The 26558-nt window shown below is 39.1% G+C and overlaps 3 protein-coding genes across 5 annotated transcripts in view; 2 read left to right on the top strand and 1 right to left on the bottom strand.

Annotated features, from left to right (window-relative positions):
• Positions 1-12685: 12685 nt before the first annotated feature.
• wfdc2 (WAP four-disulfide core domain 2) lies at positions 12686-14471 on the top strand. Of its 2 annotated transcripts, XM_086141783.1 has the most exons (4): positions 12686-12819; positions 12994-13137; positions 13536-13673; positions 13785-14471. In XM_086141783.1, the coding sequence occupies exons 1-4, from the start codon at positions 12702-12704 to the stop codon at positions 13916-13918; spliced, it is 534 nt and encodes a 177-aa protein (XP_085997909.1). In that variant the 5' UTR covers positions 12686-12701; the 3' UTR covers positions 13919-14471. The 2 variants fall into 2 exon arrangements, with proteins under 2 accessions (XP_085997909.1, XP_085997910.1); XM_086141784.1 differs by lacking the exon at positions 12994-13137.
• A 1127-nt stretch (positions 14472-15598) lies between these two features.
• Positions 15599-22801, bottom strand: pigt (phosphatidylinositol glycan anchor biosynthesis, class T). The gene is made up of 11 exons (XM_086141782.1): positions 22404-22801; positions 21592-21769; positions 20405-20532; positions 20152-20252; positions 19318-19492; positions 19118-19215; positions 18867-19023; positions 18441-18641; positions 16978-17143; positions 16760-16843; positions 15599-16616 (listed from the first exon to the last, which is right to left on the bottom strand). Exons 1-11 carry the CDS (start codon positions 22780-22782, stop codon positions 16367-16369), a joined length of 1917 nt encoding a protein of 638 aa, XP_085997908.1. The 5' UTR covers positions 22783-22801; the 3' UTR covers positions 15599-16366.
• Positions 22802-23589: 788 nt separating this feature from the next.
• Positions 23590-26558, top strand: part of phactr3a (phosphatase and actin regulator 3a) — a 35163-nt gene continuing 32194 nt past the window's right edge. For both annotated transcript variants that reach the window (XM_086141890.1, XM_086141891.1), the window contains exon 1: positions 23590-23868. In XM_086141890.1, the coding sequence (XP_085998016.1) occupies positions 23766-23868 (103 nt within the window). In that variant the 5' untranslated portion in view covers positions 23590-23765. The remainder of the gene's footprint in view (positions 23869-26558) is intronic.

A 26558-nucleotide genomic window follows, 5' to 3' on the forward strand; every position in this document is an offset into this window, starting at 1 on the left:
GTGTGTACTCATCAATGTATATGCGTTGCATATACTGTACATAACAATCTAAAATGGCAACACCTTGTTGTCAGAGAAAATGAGAAAAAAATTCACATATTTTTAGTTAGGAAATATATCTTCTCATATAAAAATCATTCATCAGATCTCATGCAGGAAGTGATTTGGAAAGATTATGGTTTTCTTATAAATGGAGGTAATAAGAAAAAATATTAAAAGTTTTGCAAACAAGAAATTAATTTGATTCTAGATCTAGCTCTGCTGTCAAAATATAGTTATTTGGAAATGGTTCTTTTGTTTTGGTTTGGGCTCCTTCAGTTGATGTAGTAACATATAGATACAGGTCAATGGGGAGGGTTTTGGATACTTATAAGATTGATTATTCCAAAAAAAGGATTGATATATCGAACTCTGTTGTTTCCTGAACTGGATAATGTTTTAAACATTTAATTCAGTGTGACAATCATAAATTTACAAAGTGCTGACAATGTTTTTTTCTTTTCTTTTTTTTTTTACATGCACACTCGGTCAGGAATAATGCCAGAGCCTGCTGTGAACTGGTTGTCATCACTGAAATAGCCTCCATGCTTTATTCACTGAGTGAAGTTCTGCCTGTACATGTACATAAAATAATCACAATACAGATTTTACACAAACCTTTTTATCATCCTCTTGAAATTTCATGCAACCTATTCTTTGTATAATTGTTGAGTTAGTCTCAATAGGATCTATGAAAGATTTTAATGGCTACATGTGTTGCAATTACTGTATAACAATATAACAATACAAATACATTTTCATGGCTCCCCACACAGGCAAACAAGTTGACAGTACTCCATAAATATGCACTAGTTATTGCTGAATTTTAGAGTCAAATATTGGACAAGGTGGATGTTGCTTGCATGTATTGCTTTGTGTAATAAATACGCTTAAGCAAGATAAATAAATTCCACTGCTCTATTGCAATGTTGTAGACCACTAGTGTGCTGTTTGCTGAAAACCAGAATAATGTTCTGCAATAAGTAACCTCCAAAATTGGGCTTTGCTGCTTCCTCACAAAACCAAGTGTGAACATGTGCAACCACAAAAAAAACAAAAAGCAAAAACAGATCAACTGTGACTGTGCCACTATAAACGAACTGGTGGAGTGCTTTAAAGAAGCAAGTGAATTAATACTTCATGGTTACTTCACAGGGTATCAAATATGTAATTTATCATTCCATTGTCCTGTATGTGAGTGATTAAAGAAAAGGATATGTGTGAATGATGATAGAGTTGCTGCTGGTGACACAATCGCGGTATCATTTGAAACCACACTTTGATCTTAAAGCAATTAATGGTAAAGTGTTTTTGCTGAAATGTAATTGCAGTCTTTTGCACATCATACAAAGGTAGCACACACACCTTATAATATACCACAGCGCCGGTATATGGTATAGGTTTCATTAGGTCTATCTGAGGAGTTGAGGACCTAGGATAAGAAACAGCCCGAAAAGGACACAGTAAGTTGTCGAAGTCCGACTGTAAGAAAGTTATTATGCTGTAGCTGGGGGGGATCAGAGGAATGATTATAGTGACAAAGGTTCTGTCTGCTCTTGTCCTTATTCTGACTGACGACTTCATAGAAGGCAGACTAATTGCGCGGGGGATGAAAATGGCCACAATTATTTCCCCATAATGGCTTAGATGCATCCATTTCAGAGAGGTTGCTACTTCAGATCAAGTTTACTTCATTACTTCTGAGTGTAAGCCCTTTTTTTCTGACATGTTTTTGGTCAGATGCTTCTATCTATCTATCTCTCTCTATATGGAGAGAGATAGATATCTGTCTGCCTGGCTGTCTGGCTATCTGGCTGTCTGCCTGTCCGTCTGGCTGGCAGTCTTGCTGGCTGGCTGGCTGCACATCTATTTCCCAACCTACCTACCTACCTACCAGCCTAATTACTTACATAGTCACCAGTCTGTCTGTGTGTCTATCTATCAACAGATCTGTCTATCATAGATCTAGAAGATATATAGTATATACAGGCAAGCATAATTTTAAAAGCAATGCAAAGTCCTGAAGGTCCAAAACATAATATCGTTGACTGGTTCCTTTGTGCAGCAGAGACTGTCGACCCTTTAAATTTGACCTAATCACATCTGTTGAACATCTGCCCGCTTTACAGAAGAAAAAAAAAAAAAAAAATGGGCCCAGTTTTAGTGCAGTCAACATGCTGAGTTGGTAACCTCACCCTGTGAAAAGTTTCTCCATCTGTAGGTGTGTGGGAAAGCTAGGCTCTTGTTGTATTGAGTTAGAATATGACTCATAATCCCTGATGACTCATATGGAGAGTTAAAGACACATTGGTTTCTGATACAGGATTGGTACAGTGTTGACAAGGTTGGAGTTTCCTCTTTTTGTTCCACTTCTAAAGCTATTTTTGGGGGGTGCTCTTAAACTCTGCTCTGATATGAGCTTATCTCTGAAAAGCATGATATGAATAACTATGTAGGATAAACTAGAAAGTCTGTTAAATATGCACTTAAACTGCAACAAGAAATACACTTGGTGAAACTAGCTTAAAGGGATATGGTAGCTTTAGATATCACTGCCAATGATGCGCTCTGAACACAGTCCGTGCCTCAGGCCAACACGGTGACTAATGCATTTAGCTGAGATTAAACAGCCTATATATTTAATGTGAAAACTAGTCATGTTTTACAAGAAAGAATAAGGAGAACATTGAACTTTCTTTGGCGGAGAAACGGGGCCCAAAGAATTATTGAAACGGCTCACCTCAAGAATCGAAAAAAAAAAGTATAAAATAACATCTCTCTAATTGTGCCATTTTCCAAGTTTCAGAGGGGATGAGGATCCTTTGTTATTATATCCCTTTTTGAGTCCGATCATATGGTAGCAGAAAAGTACATCAGCAAATGTTTTAGCACATGCATGTGTAAAATACCTCTAAAGCATAATAAATAAACAATTGTAATTTACATTTAAAGTAATTAGTTATTTATGATTATTATCATTTTTTAAGGTCATCTACCATAATACCTATTAATGCAAAGATAATATTCTCTCTATAGCAGGACTTAATTGGAATAGTGACTAAAAAAGTAAAAGGAGGTTTAAGAATAACAGTAAGAAGTTTTGCAGGTTTAGTGTTCAAGTTCATTTAAATACAATAATTTAAAGGTAAGATATTTTTTCAGTTATTTAATCCATAGTTATTTATAATTGTTTCATTGTGTCCTTACTTCTTGTTTGTACAGTACTTATCTATCTATCTATCTATCTATCTATCTATCTATCTATCTATCTATCTATCTATCTATCTATCTATCTATCTATCTATCTATCTATCTATCTATCTATCTATCTATCTATCTATCTATCTATCTATCTATCCAACTAATATATGTATAGTATACACACATATTTGCACATCTATATACATATAAATGTGTGTGTACACACACATATATATATCAGCACATGTAATGTAAATCACTCTGTGATGAACTCCTCATATTTATTTTTATATGTGACCAAAATTTACTGAATTGGTGAATGATTCTCACCCATTTTGGAGTTTCACCATTGTTCCATTTATGCTTTACAGGTTACTTCACAATGAAATATTCATAAATGTGCATTTGAGGTGTTAGCGCGGCATTCAGATATAATCTATCAGTGTAAAAACCTGACCTGTATCATATTCCCATGCAAATGGATAGGAATGACATGGGATCTGAGTATTGGCATGACTCATTTATTTATGTTTGTTGGCAACATGCAGGGTGGACACACAAGACAATGTTAGCTCCATACTTGAAGGAGCTCATACGCACTGTATTTTCAGGTCAGTGGCTTTCATCAGCTGTAATGGGGTGCGGGGTAAATTATGAATGAAGAACCACTCTTTGCATGATGAGGATGATGCAGATTATTCATCCCCGCTTTCCTGATTGCCACTTCTCAGCCGGATTTCACAGCACAGGGATGAAGTCTGTATTACTAAAAAGTGTAAAGTAAGTAGATTACAGGCTACAGCCAGCAACCACCACCAAATTTTGTATGATAAAGTTTTATCTGAAGAGCCCCCACTATGATTTTCATCGTTTTAGGTTTTAAATATTGCATTTATTTTTGAGTTCTAGCTTCCTTTGTCTGAAACAAAAAGAATGGCAATTATGTCTACGGTTAAAATACAACATCGTGTATTTACACACAAACTACACACAAACAAAAAAATAGGGAGGAAATGCTGAATAAATTAGAAAACAAATGGATATTAAGTAAATGCTAACTATCTTTAAATACTATTAGCAGGAGGTTCTCATGCTGAAGCCCACAGCAGACCAAATGGATAATAATTACTGAAAGATGACGCTCATTTCCTGGGAACTTTCCAATATGTTTGTTTTGATTAATTTCAGAATACAGACTTTGCTTAATTTCATGTTCTTGCAGAATTGTCTCTTGAGCAGAGCTTGAACCCAGAATGGGTATTACAGGCTATGATTTATTGACTGTGCTGGGCCAATATGCGGCTTATCAGAAATCAGTGAGGTTTAATATAAAACAGAGCAAATTGTGAAAAAAACATTGGTGTAATTGTGTAGAAGAAGAAATATAGTGACAACAATAAAAGGAGATTTAAATTAAGTACTGCGTTTTGCTTCTTTTTCTTCGGATCTAAAGGGCTGGCTTTTAAGAAACACACCAGAGTAGGAGAAGGCTCGGAGACAACATGCACGCCCTGTCAAAATGGAAGTGGTGACTTTGTTCGAGGTCCCTGAACTTCAGAATGACTCAACTTCCATTGGTTGTCATTAATATGAGTGAGCTATTTAACGGCAGAATAAATGTTTTTTTTTTTTCAAATCTCAATTGCATCTGACAGCTTATGGGCCGCGGGCGAGACATCATCGCTATGACAAGAATTGCCATGGTGATTGGTGTTGATCATGCAGTATGTTGGCTGCTGATGACTTTATTGGAACACATCAATTTATGGATGATTTATTTAGACACTTAATCATTTTTGCGTTGCTGGCTTCATTGGAGCCTGGCTGATCTCACGCACACAAACATGATCTCGATGCAAATTGCTTACATTGTTGAGGCAACGTAAAAAGAAATACAGTAAATCATCAGCACATTTTAAAGTATTCTTATTTCCACAATGTCAATAATGTGTTTTTCAAGGATTTGCAGCTTAATGTTTGTATTCCAACCTCCTTTAAAAGATACATGCGTTTTATATAAATCATTTTATTTCATATATATATATTTCTTTTTACAGATTACTAAAACTTGTTATATTTTTTCCCGACCAAAGCATATGTCATATGCTTTCGTAAGGAACAATCAAAGGATCATCTGCTCGTAACAAATGCAGTTTTCTTATTTTCTTTTAGCAAACATACTGGTAGTTTGGGGTTATGGGACCATGAAACGACTTACCACATGTCTGCACATTTTAAAATTGAAAAATTGAAGATTTTTTTTGTGCCCTGTAAGATGGAGTTCTAGTTTCCTTAAGCTCCCTAATATTCATTCATTCACTGTTTTACCCACAATGTCTAGCCTGTGTCTGTGCCCGAGTCCAATTTTTCATCTCATGATTTAAAAATGTATCAGTGATCAGCCACCTGAACAGGACCTTGATAAGAAATACTGTCGGGCTTCAGGACAGAGAGCGTGAGTCTGAAGCTGTACTGAGGAGAGAGAAGGGAGAAGTGGGAGAGTGGAGGGAGGGGCATGGAGAGGAGAAATGAGGTTGAGCTCTGATGAGGGTGAATAAGAGAGGAAGAGGGGAAAAAAAGAGGAGGAGGGTGGGGTAAACAAGAAAAGGGGGAGGGGGCTGAGAGGAGGGGAGAGAGGGAAGAGCAAGAGGAGAAAAGGGAGTGAGAGAGAGAAAGGGTGCTGAGAGGGGTCTAACTCTGGCATAAAAGTAAATTCAAATGCATTATTCATGGCTCTGTGTGTCGAAATATCATTTACGTGTGCTGTGTTGACTCATGGCTCGTAAAATGAGAAGGACATGAAAAGAAAGAAAGGATGGAGGAAATAAACAACTCAGGAGGCTTTCTCTATTCTTGGCCTGAAAATATATAAAAACGAGCCCTGGTGTGTTCTCCTCAACTTATTAGGCATCAATTATTTATTGTACTTTCGGTTCATTATTCCGTACCCGGGTAATAAACAGCCACCTTGTCAGTGACAGTCTCAAATCCATCTTTAAAGTTTGCAGGCTTAAGAGAAAGAGTACATTTCACCACGCTAACACAGAAGTATCCATCAGAATAGAAAGAAAGAAATCCTCACTTCCATATTAAACCCTAAACCTATAGCGGAGTGCCGAGAGCACGGGGTTTATTTAAATCAACACAAAATTTACCTGTCTTGGGGTCTTCAAATATCTGCTTAAATTCTGGGCCGAGATAGCGGGCTGATGCTGAGATTTGAAAATAATAATTATCATTTCTTGAATAATGAGCATCACTGTACCATCGGCGAGGCTCCCATCTTTGCATGTTTGGAACCGTCAGCCTCACATGGCAAGTATGTCGACACCACAGCAGCTCCAACAGGTGGATGTAAGTACTACCTCCGGCATCTGATTCAGCCATATTTCAGTAATTACAGTGGTGGTTCCCAAGCCTGGGGTTGGACTGCCAAAGGGGTCGCATCATAGATCTGAGGGGTCATGAGACAATTAGCCAGATAGGAAAACAGATTAAGAAAGTCTGTTACATTTTATAAATCACATTATTTTCAAGTGGTTTCCTATTCCGTTCCGGCAGAGCACTTATTTTATGTCTTTAGCCCTCTGATACGAGCACATCTCCGATAACAACACGATGTTGACCTCATTACAAGGCTGATTTGCACAACCGCGACGGCAAAACATCAGCAGAAATTCTATGCATTTATATGAATTCGTGACATTTTGGAGAGAAAGAGTACCCTTGCTAACCTCGTGTCCAAAGACATACTGTAAATGTTGACACCCTAGGGCACATATATGAAGAGAGCATATGTGCGAACAAATTACCTGAGTAAATAGACAAAAATGTAAATGATGCACATCAACACAGTGCAATCTATCATCAGAGAGGATAAATCGTGTTTGCTAAGAAAAACTAGCGTACAGGTCATTTTCCTTCCCACTAGCCTCGCTATTTGAATTCATGCACACGAGTGTGTTCATATTGTATATGTATCTGTGTAAGCGGTGATAGTCGAAGTAGATATGACCTGCTCCACTTTTATTTTGATTTATAAGGCGAGTGGAGAGCATCATCACAGAATCACTTCATCTTCTATCCTTTATTACACCACATTTGTTTTCATTTTACTCCCAAGGCCTGGCTGAATACATTACAGATTTCCCATGGGGCTGCAGGACCAGCTTTGCAGCCACAGGAGACAATTGGATGACGGGGAGGGATTTCTGAGCATGCTTCATCATTAGAAGCATTAGCATTATTTTGACTTCAAAACATTGCCCCGGGATTACCATTATTCTCTGTGCTTGTGGGATAAGTAACCACATTTGCAGAAGCATTGGTCAAGCATTTTGGTCATAATAACGAGAGTTATAATTGCTCATGCCAGTGGCTTGTAATTACTGCAATTAAACCTGTGAAATGTCAGAGGGGACTTTTTTTTTTGACAAGTGCCATGAAATAGGCTGCTCTTACTCGGAAAAACCCTGAAATCTTCTTTTCTGCGAGCGGAATTAAAATGTTCTCTGCTGCCTCTTTTTTTTTTTTGAAAGTAAAGCTACCTCAGCAACTGTTTTCCAGTGATTTAGATGAGACAACCCCCACATCCCTTCAAAACAGTCATTTGAGACATTTTTTCCAAGCCCGAGGGTAAAGAGGGATATAAGATGAGATTAAATCTAAGGAAGATAACTAAGGGTAGAACATTACAACGGAGATAATATGGCAATTGAGTTTAGCATACAGAGGTCAATGGCGGGTTAATGCACAATGTATTACATGATTGAATATGGGTGCCTAGTGGGGAGGGGCAGGGAGGTCAAAGGGTGGCACTCAGACTTCTTTTGGACCATTCTTAAAACAATATGAGTACAAGACAAGGAATTATGCACATGTATTGTATTTATAAAAGGACTCTGGTTTACAAAGCACAAATAACCAACCTTTGTTATTGCTGAAACACCCGTGCTGTGAATCCATTGTCTGCAGTCTTTTAATGTGCCAATCAAGATCTCAGATATGCAAAAAGAACGAGATGTGCTAAAAATGTACATTCAGCGCAAACATCAAAAACTTCCAAATTGGTAATATCTGCTGACGCATCTCGATTTTTAATTCAAGCACCCCATATTTAAATCCTTTTACTGCAATGCTGTATTTCCTTTTTTTCCATCTCAGTCTTCTACCTGCGTGTCGAAAACAAAAAAGCCAAGTACTGTATAGAAATGAAATAAAACCCTGAATGCTTCATTTTATACCAACCGTTTCTCATTTCTCCCTCACTGCCCACTGTTCTATTTTCAAACTATCTTTGTTTTTTGTCCTATTTTTTTCTTTCTTTTCTTTTAGCATGTTCAACATTCACAGACGGCAGTAGAACTGATGGCATATACATCACTTCAAGGACATACAATAACACCCACTAGCCAGGCCATCTTACATGAATACGTAGAGGAAAGGTTTCTAGCTACACTATTCCATGATTGAATTCCCAAGGACAAGAGGGGGGGAAAAAAAGAAAACATGGGTGAAATTGAAAAGGGAGTGGTAAGAGCACAAATAAGGTGTTCCTAAGGTTCGCTGTGGTGAAAATACAACATAAATTATATATATAAATCTCAAAATCATGAAATTATTATAACCTTGTTTACATTTACATGTGTTCCAAACACACATGGGCCTCCTATCACGTGCACATCTTTCCAAGTGCTAGATTTAACAGATAGTGGGAAGTAAAGGAGAATAACAACAGATCTTTTAAAAGCCCAGAGCTAAGATCCCACTGGCAACTGATCTTACTATGAGGGATGCAGGTGGACATGCAAATTGCATAGCCTTTTCTCCTTGGGGGTGAAATTACTCCCCACTGCAACCTCTATAATAACCCACAAGATTCTGCTTATTTGAGGGTTAGGGGGTATACCTGTCAAACAAATCAAAACCAGACAGAATACATTTACATAGTTACACTACAATGATACATCATAGGGATATTGCAGACACGCCGTTACAAAAAAGGATTTGGAAGCCACCAAAAATCACGATTCTTCATGATCTTGTGCAAACACTAAATGGTGTTTGAGGAAATCATATTGGATTATGTGAAATAATTCATTCTTTTAAAACTTTCAGTAAAATAATAATAATGACTAGAATGTGTTAGCTTTGATGTCGTGGTGGAGACAGCCTCCTAAGGGCCATATTTTGAACTGCACCTTATAGGAAAGGGATTTGGTTGTCTTTATTTCCATCTAAAAAATCAATTGTGGTCGACTTGGAAGTAAAAGCTGTTTGCATACAAAAAAAAACAACATTTGAAACCCAACGAATCTCATACACAGAACTTAATCACTGAACAGGCTTAACTTTACACGCTGGAAGTCTGGACCTGTTTCCTGCTGATAACTGTAATTCAAAGCAAATGCAGTTCTTCTAAAATAAAAAAAAATACATACAAATAAATGAGTTCTCTCAGACTCATCCCATGTATTTCATTAAATTCTTAAGAAACTAAACCCCTTGATATCCCGGGCACAAAACTGAAACAAACAACTTGAGAAAAAAGACAAATGTAACCTTATGCTTACATTTTGTTCCGGCAATACAAGATTAAAACATAATGCATTTAACGTGAACGGGACAACAAATCAGATTCACTACACAATAATCTAAGCCAGACTCTCCTGGAGACACTGTGTGCTCCCTCCTTATAACAATAACAAGACCGTTATTACGTCCTCTCATGCAGAGGATGAGATAACATGTGCATTATAATCACAATAATCCAGTTCTGGTGAATGACTGCGCAGAGACATTTAAGAAAAATGTCTTATACTTGTACTAAAAATATATCAGCATTATTAGTCAAGAATAGAATTCAGTAGGACTTTACAGGCTATATATAGATATAGATAGACAGACAGAGAGAGGTGAAAAGGAGAGGGAGAGGGAGGGAGAGGAAGAGAGAAAGAGATACAGATAAAAATGTATTTGATAGACTGTGCAAGATTAGAGCTACAAGGTAATTCACATTCAGTACCTTGACAAGTCAAAGTGAAAAAAGCTATTTTTTAAATTCACCCTTAAGAGAATACAGCCTTAAGAAAAAAAATGCATTTTTTTTTCTCATCACATAAACATTAACAACTAATAAATGTGTCTTCAGCAAAGGGCAATGAAGAAGCATGACGATCTTTTTCTTTCCCTTTCAGCTGCTTCCTTTAGGGGTCGCCATGGCGAATCACCCATCTAACCCTATCCTCTTCTCTCAGATCATTCGACTTCATGGCCTCTTTCACTCCATCCATAAATCAGCTCTTAGGTCTTCAAATATGCCTCCTGCCTGGCAGTTCCAGCCTCAGTGTCCTTCTATCAATATATTCACCATCCCTCCTCTGTACATGTCCAAACCATCTCAGTCCAGCCTCTCTGACTTTATCACCAAAAATCTAACACATGCTGTCCCTCTGATGGACTCATTCCCGATCCGATCCGTCCTCCTCACTCCCAAAGGCAACCTCAACATCTTCATCTCCGCTACCTCCAGCTCTGCCTCCTGTCTTCCTCAATGCCGCTGCCTCTAAACCGTACAACATGGCCTGTCTCACCACCACCATATAGACCTACTGTATATTCTGAGAAATAAACAGGTGTTGGGGTGATATACGGATTCAATATAAATGGTATGAAAATTGTTAACTTTGTAATTGTTGCCTGAAAGATAACTTGTGTACCATAGGGTTAAGTAGTGATGCATTAACAGCTGGTAAAGGTATGTGTCCATTACATTTACAATATGGGAAATTGCATATTTGCGCTAATTGTGAAGTAATCAGCATATTTTCAATTTATTTGAAGTGAGCAAGAGCTTATTGAAACACAACTCAAATGTCTCCAGAAATCTAATTTATTTAAAAGCCTGTCTTGTTACCTATTATACAAATTAAAAGTGCTATTAGTTGTGGTTCTTCTTGATAACATTCAATTATGGGGAAAAAAAAAACATAAAAATAAATTGAGGAATCAATCTATATATGCCACTCAATTCCAAAGTGGAATCTGACATGGCACTACTTCATGAGACAAAATTACCAGCGTAATTAAAATGCAGAGTAATAATTAATTGCAGCAACTACTGGCAATGTACGATTGCAAATATGCCAGTAGATGGCAGTGTTGAAATGGAGAACACCTCAGGCAGGAGGAACACGCTGGTAAAGCGAAATATAGTGTAAGAAAGTACACAAGAAATGTGTCATATGCATTCGGAATGAAATGCAATAAGTTTTTATTATATTTTTCATTATAATAAGCTCTACTATATTTATAGTATTTATATATTTTTATAGTAAGTATATATAGTATTTATGTTTTTATATAGTTTTTTTATATATATATACATATACTATATATATATATATATATATAGTATTTCCCACACAAACATGTTTATACTTTTTTAATCTTTTTTTATATTGGTCATGTTCTTTATTATCTTTCTTTTATATCTTATGCATGTATGTGTCGTATAACAGGAGTAATACTAACAATTATGTTGAAACAGCAATGTTTTAATGACAATGAAAGGATTCTGATTCTGATTCTGATAACACTTTTTGTCTGATAGGGTCGTGGAGGTGCAGGATCCAGTCCCAGCTGACAGTGGGAAGGGAATAGGGGGGGTCACCTTGCATTAGCCGCCACTCAATAGCATGGCCGCAAATTGAGACATAAGACATACTGTACAAACATTCCCACTCTCATCCACATTTCCAGAGAATTTGACGTCTTCAGTTAACCAAGTTTTGTGGGTTTGTGGGAAGAAATCAGAGAACCTTGAGGAGAGAACCCACAGGGGAGAACGTTTGAACTCCCCACAGACTCCCGTCAGAATCAAAACCAGGATTCTTATTGCTGTGAGGCAGGAGTGCCTACCACTGTATCAACAGGCCAGACCGACTTGTTAAATATGTCAAAATCACTTACAAAAATAGATCAGTAACAGATCCCTATGTTAATATTCGAGAGAGAAAAAAAAAAACACCTGACAGAACTTGTTCCTTCAATTTGGCATGAAAATAAAGGGGGAATAAGGCAAATTATTTTTGAAAATGTACAAAAAGAAAACATTCATTCATGAGACATTCATCTCATGTCATAAAGGAGGACTAATAAATCACATGTTTTTCACTCAAGCTCACTACATTTCATATTTTCCACTGGATTTAAAATTGTATTTCATCTGTAATCAAACAAAATTCAGATTTCAAAATGAGAACCCCACCCTCATTTGCAAAGTAAATTGAGTGCATTAACCTTTTCCCTATATTAATTTGAAGCTGAATGAAATTTCTACTCCAGTCAGAAAGGGGAAAATAACTCAACAGGCACAAGGACCCAGCAACTCCAAACTGTGCCAGCTGTAAACTGGGATATTTGTCCAAACATGAGCACATTCTTGTGTGCAGCAACTTAACATGGAGAAACAGTGGTCTGCAGTTTGTGCAATGGTGTTAGCCCTAAGTGCGTTTTTGCACTTCCACACAGCACTGACTGCAGAAGCTGCCAAAGAAGCTGCCAAAAGCAACCTAACAGGTAAATTGACTGAAATTGTATTTTTTTTCCCCCTCTGTCACAATCTACCAGTTTAATGTTGCCGTCTGACAAACTGCATGTGTGCCGCATAAGCCTGTCTAGCAAAGAAACACCATCATTAACTGACACTTTCCTTTTTTTTTTTTTTTTTGCTCCAATGCTTCTTTCTCTCAGTGATTCTTCCAAAACAAGGCCACTGCCCTCGTCTCCTTAAAGTTGTTCCATCACATAAGGGGTGTGTGTGTGATGAAGACTGTCCTGCAGACCACAAATGCTGTGTCTTTGACTGTGGAGCTGTCTGTGTCCCTCCTGCTTTCAGTACGATGTTTTTTTTGTCTTTTTTTTTTAAAGTGCACAACCTGTCAGATACTTTTAAATTCTTCTCAAGGCTGACATGGAAACCAAAGGTTCCATTGTTGTCAAATCTCATCGTGGCCAAAGGAGTTGTTTTTTTTCTCCTCGAAGAGGTTTCACCTCTCATCCGAGAGGCCTCCTCATTTGAAGATGCCTCGCTGATGAGAGGCAAAACATCTTCAAGGGGGAAAATCCTAATGCTGGTAACTATGGTGAGATTTTACAACCAACCATGACCTGGGGGACCGAGAACCTTCACAGACACAGAGGGTTATTAAAAGACAGCATACTCCCCTTCTCAAGAACATTCCCCAAACATTGGGCTCCTGTGATTTTGGTTTGATTTTTTTTGTGCCCTCAAGCCAAGCCAGGAGTGTGTCCTCGAAGACAATGGGGCGCGGGCCTGTGTGCGGAATTTTGTGCCGATGACAGCGATTGCCCCTCCAATGAGAAATGCTGCTCAAATGGATGCGGACATGAGTGTATCGCTCCGTACACTGGTAAGCAAACAACTCTGTGGAAAAACTGTAGCATTTCTGTGGTCACAATAATGCGGTGCTCTGTAATCCCGTTTGTTTTTCTGACTTTTTTTGTTGTGTTTGTCCTCTTAGTGAAGCGTGGTCGGTGCGCTCTGCCCCAAGGGACTCCCATGTGTGCAGAGTACTGCTACCACGATGGCCAGTGTCCTGGAGAGCAGAAGTGCTGCAGGACAACCTGTGGCCACGCCTGCAGTCAACCCTGCTGACTGGACACGGAGCGACTGGCTTCACATGTGCACTTCTCTGGTTTCTTAAATGAAAATGACTTAGAGAACGTCATCTTTGCTTTCGCTTTCTTTTCCTTTCAATTCAAAATAAGTTGGACACAACTTTTGCATGTAACTTGCACAATTTGATTAGATCCTTTGAGATAGGATTGTTTCTCATTTGCTTCTATATTCTGTATAAATACAGGGAGAGATGAAGGTTTTGCACCACATTTGGAAAAACACAACTGGTGTAATTAACTGTTGTCAACAGGCAATTAAGGAAAACCATTTGCTTTGCACCTTTTTATATATAAAATTTAATCACCAGGAGATGGGGGTTAGGCTTGTGCTGTGTGTACTCAATTTTGCAGGCCTCAGAAGAATGTACTTATAAACTATTAATTGATATTTGCTTAACACATGTTAAAATTTAGATCTAGTGAGAAGTCTTGATACTAATGAAACACACTTTTGCAGTCCATGTTTTTGGAATCTGTATTTTGACTAATAAACCATGTTTGTGGAAACAACAAATAGTAGTTTGCACATGAATCACTGACTTTGTTATAGGTTGAGGCGCACAGGTCTCTTGCAGGTTTTCATTTATTTATTTATTTAGGAATGCGCTTGAGTGTAAAAACAAATGATGTAATAAGCCAAGAATGTAAAATCCTTTCTGGCAGAAATCTGCAGATGTGGCCAAGAATGTCTGCTTTAGACATGTGTAATCCACAACATCACATATCTTTAAACACATCGCACATTTCTTTCCCTTTTCCAAAAAAAAAAAAAAAAGGAATATTAATTCTACAGCCAGTGTTTCCCTTTACATCATGGTACTTTTTGGCCAACCAGTGATTTCCTTGCGTTGTAAATCAGGAACATATGGTTTAAAAAGACGTCACATCATCAAGTCAGTGATAAACCACTTATCTGTGAAGTTATGCATCCTTGAACAATAAACTCCACAGCCTGAGACAGTTTGCAGCTGAACAGATATGAGCATCACTTGTGTGGAATGCCGCCCTTTCCTCTGTTTTTGTTCCACATGGTTGCAGAAACTTGCAAGTCTGAGTTGCTGACTAGCCAAATACAGAGACTTCTGTGTTCGTCCTCAGAGTCTGCCAGAATGGGGCCAAGTTTGTTTACAGGAAAATGTGGGCACTCCGTGGGAATTAATATGGCTTTAGCACTGATGCAGCTCAGAATGGTACTCCCTTTCACTGCAAGTAATCTGAACATTAATGTATTTGTCAGTTTATTGGAAACAAAATAATGATACATCTACTTAAGGTAACGATTCACCCTTTCATAGGTCAAATAAAAATCCGACTAAAAAAAGAAAACAAAAACAAAATTTGTTGCCTTCAGCAAAGAAATCATGTGTAAAACAACATCTGAGGGTTTCTTCCATTTTGCAACCAGACTCAATTCATACCTGACAAAGTATTGAACTGCAAATATATAGCACATAAAAAAGTATTTATCTCCATGTAACTCAAGATTTAGAATGGGGGTTCCATGTTAGTGCTAGTTTTGGTGTTTGTGGTAGAACAGAACACATGATGAAATTTTTCCATTCCAATTCATAGAATGTAAACATGACAGGAATATTTTTGTGATGGTTACATTTGATGCATTGCTCTTTAAATAAATAAATTACTAAAAAAAAACAACCCACACATATCTAATTTTATTTTCTTGAAATTGACAGTATTAAAAAAAATAAATCTTTTTGGACATGCAAACGTATGCAACCAAAGAGTATTTATGTGCCATGTTTGAATGCTGACAGCTGACACTGACAGCCTCACTGCTGAGTGTATGGTAATAACTAAATGTGAACTGAAGGTGAGTCTTGTTGGAATCTCTGCATTTTTGACCTCTGGAAATTAATAAAATGCTGCACAGAAAAACTGCAAAAGTAAGCCAGGGTGACAAAAGAACATTATTGACAGCAAGAGGCAGCTCTTTCCCTAATTCAATGTTGGACACAATAAATAATGCTTTATATGATAAGAAGAAGTCTTGGAATATTACCGCACAACCCATTAGCAAATAAAAGTTGTGATTTAGATGAGAGTCCTTATGAATGCCGTGAGGTACTGGAAAGTGCGATTTCAATGCTTGAACTTTGTGAAGCAGCAGTTATGGCTTCAAACTTTCCCCTAATCACAATGGACAAACCAGAACACCCGCATCAAGTGGCCAAAATAGCACCCTGTGCAGTCTTGGCTCTTTCTCACAGTAAAACAATTTAAAAACACATTCAGATCCATCTGCAGGATTATATTTCCTTGCGTCCCCCAACTATGAAATATAGTCCGACTTTTATTTTAATGAAAAACCCTTCACTTTGATCGTTTATAAAAACATTCGTACCAGTGCAGTGTCCTCTCCTGATAATTACATATTTACCAACTCAGCAGATGGTCTTGCAATGTCTCAGAGTAATGGTACGCCCCTTTTCTTCCGGATGATGTTAGCTAACCATTTGGCCAATCCAGGGCTGGGCTCCTCTATCTGGAAACTCCGTGTGAGCAGGTTATAGAGGGATCCGTAGCCCACAGCCACAACAGTACAGGTCAGGCAGATGACATTGTAAGGCATACTGAAGTCTGGAGTTGGCAGGTTAACCAGCAGTGGCTCTGTGTAGACACGCACAAAGTAGCTTGTCTCCTCTTTGCAGGGAAAACTAGGAGGAAATGAATGTTTTTGATTATTGTGATTGATTATTATTTCAGCAAACACGTCTTTCAATCACAGGAACCCATGCAACAATGAAAAGAAGACAATGTTTCGCCCACAAAGAGGGAACATAAAGACCCCAATACTTACAAGCTGCTAAAGAGGGGGCGGTCCCAAGAGCTATTTGTATCCATTGCAACAACGCTTGGTACAAGGGAACTGACAACAGAGGACCTATACGTTGACAAGTAAATAATGAAGTTAGATTCCAAAATCAACCGTTCACGTACTCTTTCATCAATCACACTTATAAAGCACATTTTGTGCAAGTGTGTGACATCTGGAAGTTCACAGGTTTATAAACGCACCCAACATAGAAACCGTGGTTGGGATCAGGGGTGTATTCAGTCCACTTGAGCAGAGCTCTCTCAAACTGAACGGTCACCTCAGTGACCGAATTGGGAGGAAGCTGGATCAGCATCTCCAGCAAGTGGGGTCTCACTCTGTCCTTAGATGGCTGGTAGTGGATGTAGCCTTGCAATTGAGAAGAGATATAAGCCACAGGTTAGCTGTTTATCAGCCGATGACATATCACATAATGTCAACATTTTCCAAACGTATTCTCTTGGGTAGTGAGGTACACCCAAATATTGTTTTGCACTGAAGCACCGACTATGTATTCTCCCCCTTGTGGTGAAAATAAGCCCCTGCATCAAATTAGACAATATACAAACTTTTTAAAAAAGTAAATCGCCATCGTCCGCTGTATAATTTCCTGTTGCAGCTTCAAATATGAAACACAAATATTCAACCCGAAACTTGATCATTGAAAGCAGACATTTTGGAGTTTCTGATGTAAAAGCCTTAAACGCTATCATTTATAACCTCAAATCATGTTACTACTAGTCAATGAACAACAACCCACACATACACTGCTTAGAGTCCACCCTCCTGCCTACTAGGGGATATTACTTGATCCTTTCTCTTACAGATGAAAGTAATTATGCAAGATTAACTTTTATAACTTCACTGCTTGTCAGAAAATTGCAAAACTGGGGTAATATTCATCAGGTCTGTGCTTTGCGTTAGTTCCTAACTGGGTACTGCTACCCTTACCTTTATGCACCGAGGAACTCTCTTAATTACCAAGTATTCAGAGAATTGTTTAATGCATTGCGTAATAGCAGATAGGTACTTAATTTTACTACGCACCCCTTGGGTCTTGTTCTGTTCCCTGTACACATTCTTCATCCATTATGTGATTTCAAAAATACTCCACTGTATTGTCCTACGAGGTACATTTGTGGTTCCAGGTACTGCATTTGTTGCTTTAAGTATATTTTAAGCTTAATTGTTATGAAATGTATTACATTATTACAAGGATAGAAGTATGTTAATGGTCAATATGAATGCAAAATAAAGATGCAAATATGTGTCCCTATGTATCTATGTATGCTCTGCCCATTGACAACAGGGGGTGCAGTCGTATACCAGTTTTAAAATATATCAGTATCAACATACTGAATGGTTTTTGAGGTACTTTGGTCCTTGATTGTGTCCAGACCAGATACTTTAGACACTGTCTTGAGGAGAGAACCACTGAGAAGCCTTGTGCCTTAAGAGCTACATTCTTTCTTTGCACATTGTTTGACTAATTCTTGCAAAACAAGTCTGTGTTTAAGCTAACCAACAGAATTATTGTTAAATGTTTTCCCACTGAAATGCGTGATTGTTTGGTTGTTTTTTTTTTCCACAAATAAGACACAATCATGTATAACAGGAATGTGAGCTTGAGTGAACACATGCTCTACAGATTTCTGAAATGACTCACTAGGGTTGTTGCTTTTTCCCTTGCTGGTCACGGTGAGAGTGTGGATATAAAGGCGTAAGTACCAAGGCACTGAATCCAACAGCACAATGGGGAATGACCTGTAGGGGTGCTTGTTGTACATCAGGGTATGGATTTCACCAGTTTGCAGCCCATAACCAGCAACATAACGCTCAGCATGGAGCTTAGGTTGTAGCATGTGTCCTGTGGGCGGACAGACAAAGACAAAAGTCTTTCATAAGCACCCTGACATTAAAACAGACATGCAAGGACAATTATGTCTAAAGACAAGATCCAACTAAATGACAAGAATGCAAGATGACACATTTCTGTAAAATTGTTTTCGAGGATCTACAGTGTTTGGCAGCATCACACATAGGTAAGACTGTGTCCTGGTGTACTTTGCAGTCCTCTGGCATTTCAGCTCACCCTCACTGGATTTCCAACGAATCAGCAGGTTGAGGGAGCGCATCGTGCCAAAGGTAGACTGTTGGGTCAGATCATAGACGGAGAATGTTCGTCTGTCACCCAGCACCACTGCCTGGCTCAGCAGAGGAGTAGCTGGGCTCAGCTCGAACTGCTCACCCTGTAGAACAGCACATTTGTCTCTGTCAAACTGGGATAAATCGGACATCTTCACTCACTTAGAGTGGACAACAGAACATTTAGGGTAAACAAACCTGGGGGTTGTCTGTGATATCGATGTAGATTTTACTGGAGGAGGCCAGAGGACAAGCTTCTGTCAGGGTCCGCGAGAACATCTTGAATAGAGACCACTCTAAGGAACAAGCAGATCAAATCGTTTTCTTTTCAGACAAAACAAATCGCTTAAGCTCTAAATTGGAGTGCACGACTACAGACAGAAAATCAGCTTGCTCACCTCGTTTGCCCTGTCCAGAAGTGTGAAGGTCAAAGACCACATTCATCGTCTGTCTGAGCTCCCATGCTATAGTTTTGCATTGCGGGTCCTGACATATAGGTCGAATGTGCACTGCCTGGGAATGAAAACTGCTGTGGAAGAGTTTCTCTGACTTTAGCAGGACAGCCAGGCCCGCCTGAAAGTGTAACATTGTCAGAAAAGAAACTGCAATTAGTTCCGGTCACTGACATTCCAAGCAAGTCAAATGTATTTATATGGTCCATGTCTAGAGTACAGCATTCAAAGCGCTTAACAAATAATTAGAACATGATGAAAAACAACAAGCACGGAGACAAGAAATAACCAGCAAATTTCAAAAAGCTTTCGTTAAGGGTTCAGAATATCAAGTTCAGAATTTTGCTCAATGTTGTCGCATTTTGTTTTCTAAAGTTAAAGAGCACAGTGGCAACAGGGAGTCTTGCCAATTCTTGGTTTTAACTCTGAGGACATCTAATACTCTATGTCCCACTGATGGACTGAGATGTCTACTGGGTCAGGAGATCAGATATACATTTTGGTCCAATGCAAGGCAGGGATTCATGAGCATACGGTAGAAATTTGAAGTTGATTCCATCTCGTACTGGCTGCCAGTCGAGTGATCTTATATTCATCTTTTAACTTTCTCAACAGTATTCTGATTTGATGTTGTGATGTGATTGATTGAGATCTATGCTTCATTTTTGGTAGTCAGGGAAAGACGTCATAGATCAGCTAGTGGATTATACAGAAGAACATATTGGTATCAGCATTCTACAACATTTCCAGGCATCGTAAAATCAGAAAAATCACACTCACCTTGGAGCCACATGGCAAGAGTTTCTTCCAGGGTGTAAGGTTCTCAGTGCAAACAATCTCACGTGGAAGGGTTGCATATCGCAGAAAACTGTGGTCTGTCACTTTAAGTTAAACACAAACAAAAAGACAGAAAATGAGTGTTTAGGTATTGCCGTCTATCGTGAAGCAAGATGCTACAAGAGTCCTATTCACACCATTAGACCCTCACAAATTCAGAGGGAAACTGCTGAAGGTGAAAAAAGCCTCACTGTACCATTGCCAACACCCAGTGGTTTGAAGGAGGCACTGGGCTGAACAGTGTTGGTGGAGTCAATGAAGTTCAGTGAGGCACAGAAGATCCCAGACAAAACATTTGTCAACTCCTTCCATGTGCCATCCACACTAAGAAAATGGAGATTTGAACATAATTGTTTGAGTGGACTGCGACAGTGGTATATTTCAAAATCTCTAAATATTACAATCAAACGGAAGTCAAACAAAATCCCCATATTTCATTTTTGTGGATCATCTCTTATTAACCTTTTTTATAGTACACGTCAATTCTGACTAAGAAGTTATGTTTACTTTTTTCTATTATCTAAATACGTACTACAACCTTCCTGACCTCAATGATAGAGAATAACACTTTCCTGTACAAGGCATTGGAGTATGTTACACAATTCAACACACAGTGCAACAATTCGTGTTTACCCGGTTGATAAATAAGTTAACAACATGTTGGTTTCTCTTCTATGTCCATTTTGAACACTTTATAAATTGTTAATGGGATCGACAAACTCTTTTTACAACTTTTTTTGTCTTTCGTGTTTACCCTTTCTTTTAAAAAATACAACACCAGGAAACATGGTGAAGGTGATGGTTTCAAGACGCTGAATAAATCATAAACATTGAAGTACATGACTGCCACAAAATTGTGGTACATAAAATTACAACTACAGGGACATTTTGTGTATTTTTAAACACAAGATGAGGAGACTGGTATTCGTCAGCACCTAAAAACATCAAGATATTAAGAAAAAAAATCAGTAATGAGCTACCTAAAAGTTTGTAGAAAATTACAGAGTAAATGAAAGCCGAAAGGAGAAGAAGAACTAAAAAAAACAAATTCAGCAACTAATAATATGGATGCTTTGTCGCATAGATTACTCCAAATGTCTTAAAATTAAAGTGATCGCTGCATGGATTTTAAATGAACTTTTAGAAATAAAAATGAAATAACACCTTCATCAAGCTGCGCACTAATATTGCCGCAATATTGACAAGCCCTTTGAAAACTCCTGAGAAATTATACAATGCTTACTCATGTAATACCTATGACTGAGTACATCTGCCCCACCAAAACGGGAGATAATCTAATAATCTTGGAGTAAGTATTCTTTTTGAGACCCATCAACAGTCATGTCTCTTTGTTTGGATAGAGCAACAGAGGACAGTACTTACTCTGTCACAGAGTCTTGGAACCAAACCCAGAGCTCAGCCCCAGGCGGGGATGGCAGATAAGGCTGCCCCCACTGCATGGTCCTCCAGTATCCCTGTGTGAAGGAGATGTGCAGCTCACGCACAGAAAATTTGGATATAATGTGCCCCAAAGATTTGGGGAACAGCCGGTAATGGGACACTAAGAAACATAACATGGTACAAGTTAGGTCAATACAATTGAATGATTCTATATAATAAATAACAACATAGAACATGTGATATTTACGATTTTGTATCAAAACTGTTGCGATGTATTTTACAGGTACCACAAAAAATGCAGTGAGGTTTATGAACAAAAGGATGATGGTTAAATAACTCAACACTTTCACACCTCTAATGGGATGGCGAGAAAAGAATCAGCACAACTAAATCGATATTTACTTCTAACACACTAAGAAATTAAAGTGCTCTCAGTCACTTGGTAGCCTTTCAGGTCAACGTGAAAATTCTACTCTGCCACACTTTATGGGACAATAAATTCTTAACACTCCCAAAAAACTATTCAAATTGGATTATGAGAACCTTGCATTTGATACTAAAACGAAACCTGTTCGTTTCAGTACGTAAAGATTTAGATTTAACAGCAGTCTGCACAGTTGTTTATCAAACCTAATCATGCTACCATACGAGTAAAACACGTTTTGTTGCAAACACTTCACGGGGATTGACTGTATTTTAATTATTTGTTATTGTTATTTTTCAAGTTGCAAATTTCCACTCATTGTACTTGGATGAGTCAGTATTCTTTTCCTTGCCTCACACAGTTAGCCCACCTTTGTTTCCTCTTGTAAAATCCGTTTCCCACAAAACGCGGAACTGGAAGCTGGCATAGATATCTCCGGAGTGGAGGGGTCTAAGGACCAATTCCTCTTGGAAGTCGTCCTGCGGGTGTGGCACAACAGAGGGGGCCACATTGACTCCGGCAGACGCGTCCTGTTGGTCTGTTGCAGCAGTCGCTTCCCAGTGTCTTTCCTCAGTCGCGGAGTGCTCCGTCGCCTCTTCTGCCGATTCAGTTTGTATTTTGGGGGCATTGAGCCCGTCAGTTTGATGTTCATTCGTTAATAATGAGTCTTGGATTTCTGCGATGAAACCCATCGATAAACTACAAATGATAAACAACCCAAACGACAGGCGACAACCGCAAGCTGCCATTTTCCCCCCCGCGACTTTCACTTCCGTGTTGTTGCGTCACAATGTGCAAGAACCAATGAGCTTCTTCTATATTGAATCTCTGTCAGTGAGTCGAACGTGCGTCGTTTGAAGCAAAATGCCTTTTTAAAACCGCGCTTGCATTTGTAAAAAATAAAAATACAGTAAAAAAAAAACAGCTCAGAATATTTCATATCAATCTGATAAAATCACAATTTGAAAGTATGTCTGAGAGCAAGAGTATCGCCATCTCTCCGTGACGCTCATAGCGCACTGCCTGCATTTGATTCCTCCAGAGACAAATAAATGTCGCGTTTATGGATTGTATAATAAGTTTTACTGCCAACGAATATATTTTTTCCCACAGACACCATAAAGGAGGAATGAATGAATGAATGAATGACTCATAAACGTGAAGACTAAATCGTCAGTTATCTGCAAGCCTGTGGATAGCAGATGTGCGTTACCACCTGACGGCTGCCAGGTCATCGGCACACTGGAACAGATTTAATTGGTCAATGTCTTTTCAATAAATTATAGCTTTCGTTGACTTAACACTGCATTACCTAACACACCGAATAAGATTATGACAAAGCAAGGCGCCAACGATTCAAAATGTGCATGTGATGGTTCCTTTTCTGTTCTGAATAAATTGCCCTGTTGCAAAAAAATTCACAAACACAGTATTGTATGCAGAATGTGGATGGGGGTCGCGTCGCTGGACAGGGACGGGCATCATCGGGGGCATATCACCCCTCCCACATCCGTACGTACACACACACGCAAACATACACACACGCACACACACGCACACACACACACATATATACACACAGAATTTTTGCTCAGCCATGGCTCCCTGGTAGATGCTCAAAGCGGCTGTTGTCAGAGCGAATTAAATCTGCTCTCGCTGCTTTTCCTCCTGACCTTGCTTGCCTCCGGTTGGGTTTTCAATATTTTATTCAGGATTCCTGCGCTCTCTCCCCATGGCTACATCGGATGGACTAGACGGCTGTCTGCAACGAGGCAGATCTCAAAGTGACCCGAACATACTCACCGAACCGGGTATCGATTTGGTTCACGGCACAGGTAAGATACAGACGTCATTGTCTGCTTATTTATTTGCCATATAGACAAGTGCATGTGTGTGTATGTTTTATTAACGTTGCCACGTTTTTGCTTCCAAAAGGCATCCTTGCATGCCCGGTGGGAGATTATCAGACACCAAGTGATAATTAGCGCTTATGCGTCCAGCCATTGGGCGCACTGACTCCAGTCCCGAATCGCGGATATCGTCAATGAGCGGCTGCATGTCTCCCCACATTTTCGCGCCTATAGACCCCCTTCCCTGCGATGAGCGCTTGGGAATTGAGGGTGCAGGGGATTTGGTGGGATTTATGATCAGCTGTCACATTGATTACCTCCTACATGATGCACATCTCTTTAATTGCATGTATTTATCTGTCATCTCAGATACCCCCATGCATGTTGTTTTCACTGCTGCAAGGACGGGATTTGTTGCCATATCTGATGCAAACGTAATCGTCGTTGTCCAAAGGGTGCAAGGGGAATTTCGGAGTATTGCATTTGGAAAACGGCACATGGACCTTTTATTGTTGCTGCCCAAATAACTCTGCCACTGCCACTGACATCCCTGACACCACCCAACCTCTCTGCTTCTTCCCTTATGAACTGATCACCGTTATGATCAATGGTCAACCATCCACGTGATGAGAGCTATAGGTGGAAATAACCCCAATTCAGTACAGCATGCATCAATTCATCAATTCCTGCAGTTTTGCTTTTCTAATGTGGAACCTTTGCTATCACTGAGACAGATAAATAACCATCCATGTGGTAAACAAGTCTTTTGTTAACAGGGGGGGATGATTAGGGAGCAGTTATACCACCCAAGCATTTTTTTTTTCTGTAATTGCACTACTATTTTAACCTTCCACGCAAAGAAACGGTGTGATTTTTACATAAGTAAGGCTATTTCTGGCCACCTTGTGTGGGCTGGGAAAGAATCAGTGGTTCCTCCCACACATACTAAATTTTACACACACGGAGTACTGGGCTGAATGATTCAGAAAAATATTGCGTTATTCACCTTTCAACCGTTCACTAATGAGGTCCCTGTTTTTCACATCTCCGAAGTCACACCTGTCTGCTCTCATCAACTGCCCATTGCACATTTGCAAAATTCGGACCTCCTTGGGATGGTTTAATTCACACATAGGTGGATGTGATAATGTCACACTGCCAGCCCGACACACCTGCGTAAACAGCACATAAAGCTGACGGATCAGCTCTTGTGGTGAGAGATAAAGTCAGCGGGGAATGTAGAACACCATGCTCAATGTGGTGCACAGACAATTGCATCACTTTCCAACACACCATGTGAACGACCGACACAGGCGACCGCGACTACAATGTCAGTGCTTGGTGACCCAAAGTACACATCACACATCACCCCTCCCTCCGTGTGGATCATCACTGAGCTAGCGTCTGGGATACCAGTCTTTGCCAAAGGATTACTTTGGCAGCCTCCCCCCTCCTCCCAATATTGTGGCCCTTACAGCTGCAAAGGCTTCCACTTACTCAAAACTGGACGAAGGCGTTTTTTTGATAAAGCAGTTTTAGGTGAACGTTGCAAAATCAGAGCAATTTTTTTCACCTGAATGGAGGTGCAGCTGGAACAGACACAAGTTTAAATTTGTCACAATGCAAAATCTTGAAAAGACAAAAATCATTGTGACATTATAAATTTGATATTATCACGTCATATTTTCTGGGTCTCTGAAAGTTTGTATCATGCAAACCAAGTGCTTCCTCGAGACCTTCCAGATTCTACTGAAAATAAAATATCACTTTTCCCCTAAAAGCCCCTCAGTCATTGCAAAGTGCTGACCAAGGTAATGTTGTGGAGAGGACACCTTGAAGCTTTGCAGACAGGGCTCATGTCCAAGCACGGCTTTCCCTGTAGCTTCATTCCGCCCACTACTATTGTGCAAAGATCTACAAAGATATGTATAAGCTATTGTGGCAGGTAGGACACATTTCAGACAATATCAGCACAATTACAGGTGCACACAAACCCATATTCTGGAAGACTTGTACAAAAGGGCCTGCAATGATAATTCTTGTTATACACTGGCCACATACCATGTATTCTGAGAGGTGGATGATATTACCAGACGATCTAGTACAATCATTTTTTCCTTCTGTTATCATTTCCTTCTGCAAGTCTTTTGGTTAGACAAAGTGAACGGATCAAATTTTCCACATTATATTCAGCAAAAGGCAGATGATTATTCTGATATAATGAAGATGGACCATCTAAAGATTTCCTTTAATCAGTCAACCAAAAAAAAGTACTTGTACAGGATTCACACAAATGTCCTTATTTATTTCGGATGACTGTAGCTTGTTAGGCATTCGTTTATATTTCAGCTGGCCATGTTTTGACCCATAATTATCTGTTGCCCCAATCGGCGTAGTTTTCGTCCACCAGCCTCACTGGTATCAGAATAATCTTCTCAGAATTGACATTAGAAGAATCCCAGAGGATTGCAGGTATAAGTGGAGAACCCTAATCAACAAGGAGATATGTCAAACCCTGTGAAAGCTGATACTGAGCATTGACAGTGACTCGCCCCAAACCAGAGCCAAGTCTTGTTCATAATACCTTCCTTATGCTCAGGTCTCAGAGACTATATATTGGAAATTCTGAATCAGATGGCCTTATGTAATATTCTCCCCCTTTAATGAACTTTTTT

The sequence above is a fragment of the Fistularia commersonii genome, chromosome 34 (genome assembly GCF_037954325.1).
Source record: "Fistularia commersonii isolate RoL2024-O1a breed Wild chromosome 34, RoL_Fcom_v1.0, whole genome shotgun sequence".
NCBI classification, from domain to species: Eukaryota; Metazoa; Chordata; class Actinopteri; order Syngnathiformes; family Fistulariidae; genus Fistularia; species Fistularia commersonii.